We start from the raw sequence: 6,924 nt of genomic DNA, 5'->3' as shown, positions 1-6,924 counted from the left end.
AATTACACATTTATGCACAAAGGTTTGGATGAAACACTTCCATACACAAAAAAATCAACAATAACAACACCATGGAGGGCTTAAGGAAAGGGTTTTTCTAGTTATATTTATAACAAAAATAATAAAATAATTTGTAAAAGACAAGGTCGATGTGAGATCAAGTGATTGTTTAACAGCTCCAGTCTGTACATTGTTACATTTACATCCACAAATGACAATCCTATGCTCTGGGAAAACTACGACACAATTCAGCTACAGCTTAAAATGTGGATGGACATTGGGTTTTTTTGGACACCTATTTCTTTTTCTTCTGTTGCTCTTGGAAGAAGTCGTTGCAGGCAACAGTCAGAGCTGCCACCAACACAACAAACTCATTGAAATCCACCTCGTTGTCCTTGTTAGAGTCCAGGTCATTCATGATTTTCTCCACCAGCATGGGATCTTTCTGAGACTGAAAACAAAACACAAACAGATAGTGATTCAACAAATATGCAACTGGAATGATTATGTCTTTGTGACTCTTGTAATGCCTTGTAATGATTTTTCCATAAAACAAACTTGTTACCAATATTATCAACTTCTTAGCCAAATACCTTCAACGCTTCTAAGCTTCCGGTAATAATGCATAAAATGTGACTGTTACTGGTGGTTGATATTGACTCAAGGCAAAGCCCCATGTCCGGTGGTGAGCAGAGTGATGCTGCCACTAAATGACCCGTGAGCCTCAGCTAATCAAATGCGACATTTATTACTTTGCTCATTTCCTCCATGACTGGGAAACAAGACGTTTTTTTATTCGTCCTCTAACCTCCAAGGCACCAGTGATCTTTCTGTTGTGGCACTAAAGTCAGCATTTCTCAGAAGGTTAAAATTAAAATCCACACTGGGGGTTAATTTAAATTAGAAAAAATATCACCACAGCAGTTTTGCATTTTCTAATGTAGTTTCAATTTAAATTTGGTCTGAAAAGCTCAAAGCTACGTTAAAATACAAAGTCACCTTGAGTGAGTCGACAGTAGACATAAACATGAAAAATGCAAGACTACCATTTTATCAGTAAATAAATCTAACAATCTTAATCAAGAGCACACTTAATTTGAATTTTGCATTACTTTTTTAAAATTCTTTCAATTCTATCAAGACAGAACATGTAGTAGTAAGTACTGTATCATGCTTTGGTTGTCAAGTGTCAAAGTTTCCTGTTGGCAGAAACTCAGGGTGAACGCCACTGTGTCTATTCTCAGAGGTGACTACAGCCCACAGGGATGTGATGACATCACGAGGGTGTCTATATTTGGAGGTGATATGGGTCACTGATGATGATGATGATGATGATGTGTGAGCACCTGAGGCCTCCCACCCACATGACGGGGGACGGACAGTAACAAGAAAGATATCTGAAGGCATCAGGTTTTAGACCTTGGCTGTTTTGTTGATGCTGTGGTCTCAATCATTTGAAATTGCAGGCTTGTACGCGCTGCTATCACACAGACTCAGGGGCAGGGATTTATCTCAAATGACCTTATCTATCTCTCTCCCCGCATCATTTATTTGCCATGGTGGTCATGCGAGAGCCACAAGCAGTTACACTTTGACAGCAAGAAAGCAATCAATGAAAAAACAATTTCCTCCAACAAGGTCAGGATGTTACATCATTTGAACACATCACTCTTAAGATTGACTTTTAAGTGAATAAGACTTCAAAGTGTTCAAGATCCATAAGCAAATTAATGCAATTACTATTGGTCATTATAGTTCAGTTAATGAAATGCATAGTCATACTTCAGTACACCAGCATGTTCCCATTAATTTAAATCCATACAGGGATTGTGCTTCCTGTTGAAAATTCTGCATGACATCAAATCTTTGTCTAAATGCCAAACAGATAAAACAAACAACAAAATAATCATTGCATTTAAACATCAGCCTTACCGTGAGGAAGTCAGTGAGCTCACTGTTCAAGAGTTCCTTCAGCTCACCCTTGTTGAGCTTGTATTTATCTCCATCATGTCCCGAGTAATTGTAGAAAACTGTCATCAGTGCATCCATTGCACTCTCAAGCTGGCTTGGCATTTTGCTGGAGAGATTAAAGGTGCGCTTGCAGTTTCCTGAAAAATAATGTAAAACAAATAATACAAAAATACACATGCACACACACACATATGAAAAAGCATTACAACAACTATTAGCTCATAACAGTGGTGTTCCTACCTGGTTAGAGTCCTGCAAAAATGAGATCACAGACTCTTCTGAATGGCTTGTTTATCAGGAAGTCAGAGGATGCAACGTGGGATAATTAATTCCACAGGTGAGACCCCCATGGCAACAGTTCTTTCCAGGTTTTAATCAGTGTAGCTAAGTGAAAAACAAACCATGTATCATGGGTATTCATCAAATCCTGAGCCAGACGTGAGCCTTGACGCATGTGTAACTTAATATATCCCTGAAGTGAGTTCAGTACTGTGCAATATACTTCATTAGAGATAGAATAGGTTAAAACTTGCCTACCTGCTCTGATGTGTTACTCATAAAAGGGCAGCATGGAGATACTACTTAGAGCAGGTGCTTTCTGATCATAACAATGACAAATGAACACGAAGCATCTCATGGCTTTTATGCCTATCCTTTAAATATTCATTCATTCCTTTTATTTATGCATTTGCATTTTCTAAGGCATTAGGCATGGGCCTTTCAGCTGGATTAGCTATGAATGTTTACGCAATGAAAGATACAACTTCTGCCCAGTTGCAACTAGACACACTTTGTTGTAAAATTTGCTAAAGTTTCTCAGCCTTTCTGGACATTGGTGTTTTTTTCATTCACTTTTAGTCTAGTCCTTGTGCTGACTGTCAGGACTAACCAAAAAACCCAGCTCAAGAGCAGAGACCAAGACAGGATTATAGCCGTAATAAATACTTTTATTGGCTAGAATGGTTTGAGGCTCCATTTCAGTCAGTGGTGTTTGAGATTTTGTCAAAATTGATAGAATTCTGAAGACATAAAAATAATCTCAGATTGTGTTCTACCATGCAATACCATCTGAAAAAATTCAGAAGCAAGAGCTTAATTTTGCAGCATATCAGTCATACCAAATACACTGCCAATGCAGTAAAAGCATACCTGGATAGAAAAACACAAACTGGAAAACTATCCGTTATGGACTGATAGCAGTGTGGGAACATCTTGAAACCAAATGCATATTGACGTGGAAAAAAAGGTTTGAGTGTCCTTCAAGAAGGCTATTCCTGAAGACTGCTTAAAGAAGAGTGTTAAAGAATAAAGTTGGCTATACCAGATATTGACTTCCAAGCTTTCAAGAACTGCAGAAATTTCTTTTTTTGCCTTATATACTGAATTTCCATGTGTGGAGAAGTTTATAAAATGAAAGTTGCATTGAGTGACTTTGCTGCTTTTCTTCTTGTTCTCTCAGGCTGACCTTGCGATTCAAATGTTTTGATGTTCTCGTTCTTGGGTTTATTTTTAGTAACTGCAGCTTTCATCCTTTGTCATTCTGTGTCCCTCTCATACACAGTCGCCCCTCCTTTGTCACCGTGTCATAACTGAGAGAGGAGAATAACACTCTATTCAGCTCCGAGCCCTCGTGACAACACCTGAGAGATGTTCGTTGTCAGGTGTCCCTGCAACTTCTCTCCCACTTGCAGCCACTGTCACAAAGAAAATGACTTTCCATTTGTTAAGGTGATGAAATTGTTTCCTTCACAGCTGCTGTTAGTAATGATTGTGCAGAAGGTGCCCTGTAAAACCATAAACTGGCATTACAGCAAACACTGCAATGTGTCTCATTACACAATTATCTTTCAATAAATACAAAATTCTTGTATTTTCCGCAAGATGATCCATGTCTATCATGTACAACTTAACAGATGTAGAGTGAAATTCTAAGCAACAGGCACTTTGATGAAATGATGCACATGATCACAATACTCATCACTATAGGCCATTAAATGATCATTTTTTTTACCCTATGATAAACCAGGAATCTTGTTGCTATTTGAAAATGAATTTAAAGACACGCTTGTCTCCTGCTCACTTGGCAGATGCTCTTCCACTTTAGATCCCCTCATGTTCTCTCTCGTCATTTGCAGCAGCTTTAAGATCACTACAAAGAGAAAAGATGATGTGTCCATTTTGTTTACAGGTAAAATTTGACCTTTTTCATTGCAATAAAGAAAACATGGCTTCAATGTAATAACTGTTTTTAACACTAATAATGTCCAAAATTATGCATTTAAATAAAAGGCTATCATTAACATTCCCATTGAAGAGCGCCTAATATCTTTAATTGAGGAGATAGGAATTGAACTATGAATAGCTAAGATAAGAAGAAAGTGTGTTCAACATCTTGTGGATCAATTCAGAATACATAAATTCGTTTAAATATGTTATTAAATATTACTATATGCATTTTTTGTTTTTGCACTGTATTTGTATTTGCATTTCAGCCAAAGCTATCACCCCCAAGTAACCATCAAAAATAATGTAGGTTTAAGATACAAAGTACTTACTGTAATTGCAGACATGCCAGTGGAGTTATTCTATTTTATCGTCAGAAAGTATATGTAGTGTTATGTACTGTCAGTGTACCTGGGTCATTGACCCAGTGTGTTCAGTTTGGACTTTTGTCAGTTTAGTTCTATTTCCTGTGTCAGTGGTGTTCTCGCCTGTTTCCAGTCATTATCATTATCCAGTCTATTTAAAGACTGGAAGAAAAAATATGTGGAAAAAGAAAAAAAAAAGAAAAAATATGTGGACTATGTACAAAAGTTAGAAAAAAAATAAAACAGAAGGAAAGGCCCATCATCACTGACTAACATGTATGGAGTTATGACTCCATGACTCCATAACTGTGAATTGAGGTTGCGTTTAGAAGTTCGATTAAAAAAAAAAAAAAAACTGATAAGGAATGAAGCAGAAATGCAGAAGAAAAATTGTTTAATTCTTGAAAAGCAGATAAAAAGTAGGAAGAGCTGAAGCAAAGTATGGCATGGCTGGTGTCTCCAGAGAGATTAAAAGAGATCTCAAAATGCTAGTGGAAAAAAATATTGTTGATCATTTTGAGAATAAAGTTGTAATTTTGAGATGAAAGTCGAAACAGTATTTTGGGAAAGAAGCTGAATTATGGTTTTGAGAAATAGTTTTTTAGAATTTTTGAGATCACCATTGTTTCAAGAAACACTGCCATGTTTGCAATATCCTCTACAAAATGCCCTGTTTAGATGAGTGGCTGCATTGTAATCAGTTGTTGGGAAAATTACATCATGATTTTACTGTATACTTACAGAACTTTAAATATGTTAAATTCCTTTAAGCATCAAAGCAATCTGGGAACTTTCAGTAGTTTAAAAAAAAAACTTTGGAAGAATTTCCAAAAGCCTGAAGTTCAACAAGAATTTGTTCAAGATCATCCGTCCATGCATTTTCATCAGCTTATTCAATTCGGCATCACAGGGGTGAAGGATCTGTGCCAGCTATCACAGGGTGGGAGAACAGGCCGCCTATCTGTCACAGGAGCACTCAGCACTTTAGACCACTCAGCAGAAAGACGTAAACTCAAAAACACTGCTTTAATAGCTGTGATTAAATTTGAAGTAAACAAAACAATAAAAATACAAGACAGAAAGAAACTAATTGGTAAATGGAGATTCCTTAAGCTGGAAGCAGATTCCAGCTCACCCCTCCTGTGGAGCATCTGTAGTGCCTCCTGCACAAACTGATTCATCCTAGTTCTGGATCCTAAGTCCATTATCTTCACATCACAACCTGCCTGCCACGCTCCAGCATTGCCACTAACCTGTTCCCTGGAAAGGAAATATTGCACCCTTCTTGGAAGCCCCCATGGAAAAAGTAAGACTGTCATCCAATATAAATTCTGTTAATCAACGGCCTGGAACCAATTAACCTTCTCTCCTTCGCTTTAAGATCAGCCCTTGAATTGCCTTGTTTTTCTCCCCTCACTGTCACTTTCTTAAAGGTGATGACAGCACGGGAGCCCTTACTGAATGAAGCTGTGTCAGACTGGGAATAGGACCTTGCGTTGCTTCAGGATCTTTTTGGGAACCTGGTCATTTACACTAGTCTGTTTCTTTCAGCTCCGTGCCACAATTCTTCACCCGCTCTGTCTTCTTGAAATGGCTGGAGACTGTCTTCCATCATAAATTCTATTAATTTATGGCCTGGAAACCTGATTAACCCCCACTGTCAATTTCTTAAATAAAATTTCTGTAAACCGCTCATTGGTTGACAGAAATTTTCATCTTTTGAATTTTGGGTCCTGACTTCCTAAAATTATAACAGCATCCTACTGCAAGTATTTCCTCTGCATTCCCATTAGAAATTGGTTCTCAATTAAAATAATTCTACCATAGCTGTAATGTACAAATTATTGTAATAATTTATTGTGTGAAGAAAGAATGACAAGCAACAGAAAAATTGAAATTAAACAACAAAAACGCTGTTTACGTGCTATTAAAGATTCACTCCCACTAATTGTTGCATTTTGGCAAACATTTCAGTGTTGTTTAGTACAGATATGTTGGAAGAGAAGAAAATACAAATTATATGAAAGTGATCCATGGTGTTTTGTGTAAAGCTGGAAGACTTCACTTGTTCTTTACTGACTGATTTCTGACCAAAAATCTATCAGCTCACCATAAAATGCATGTTGAAATATGGTGTTTGTAGGAAACTCCTACAAATACTTATGAATTGCAACAATAACATCTAGGATCTAAATTTAGATACTAGTGTAAAACAATTCTTTAAAGTTGTAAAAGTTCAAGTACATCACCTTCTTTACTCAATGAAAGAACCTAATTCAGACTTGCAGGGGACTGGAGCCTATTGTCATGGTTCGGGGTCCTTTTGACTTGATTTTGTGTTTCTTGTGTTTTTATGACCTGTTGT

At 37.1% G+C, this 6,924-nt stretch overlaps 1 protein-coding gene across 1 annotated transcript; it reads right to left on the bottom strand.

Annotated features, from left to right (window-relative positions):
* Positions 1–217: 217 nt before the first annotated feature.
* Positions 218–2,241, bottom strand: s100z (S100 calcium binding protein Z). The gene is made up of 3 exons (XM_026176888.1): positions 2,212–2,241; positions 1,933–2,108; positions 218–451 (listed from the first exon to the last, which is right to left on the bottom strand). The coding sequence occupies exons 2-3, from the start codon at positions 2,071–2,073 to the stop codon at positions 296–298; spliced, it is 297 nt and encodes a 98-aa protein (XP_026032673.1). The 5' UTR covers positions 2,074–2,108; positions 2,212–2,241; the 3' UTR covers positions 218–295.
* Positions 2,242–6,924: the final 4,683 nt, after the last annotated feature.

Source organism: Astatotilapia calliptera, chromosome 7 (genome assembly GCF_900246225.1).
Source record: "Astatotilapia calliptera chromosome 7, fAstCal1.2, whole genome shotgun sequence".
NCBI lineage: Eukaryota > Metazoa > Chordata > Actinopteri > Cichliformes > Cichlidae > Astatotilapia > Astatotilapia calliptera.
Note: the sequence above shows the minus strand (reverse complement) of the source record. Positions and strands in the feature narration are given on the sequence as shown.

What these genes read in the sequence shown, in the direction of transcription:
- s100z (XM_026176888.1), bottom strand. Translation starts at nt 2,073, where the DNA reads ATGCCAAGCCAGCTTGAGAGTGCAATGGATGCACTGATGACAGTTTTC. An exon ending in AGCTCACTGACTTCCTCACG is followed by an intron (nt 452 to 1,932) that starts GTAAGGCTGATG and finishes TTTTGTTTTCAG; the next exon opens with TCTCAGAAAGATCCCATGCT.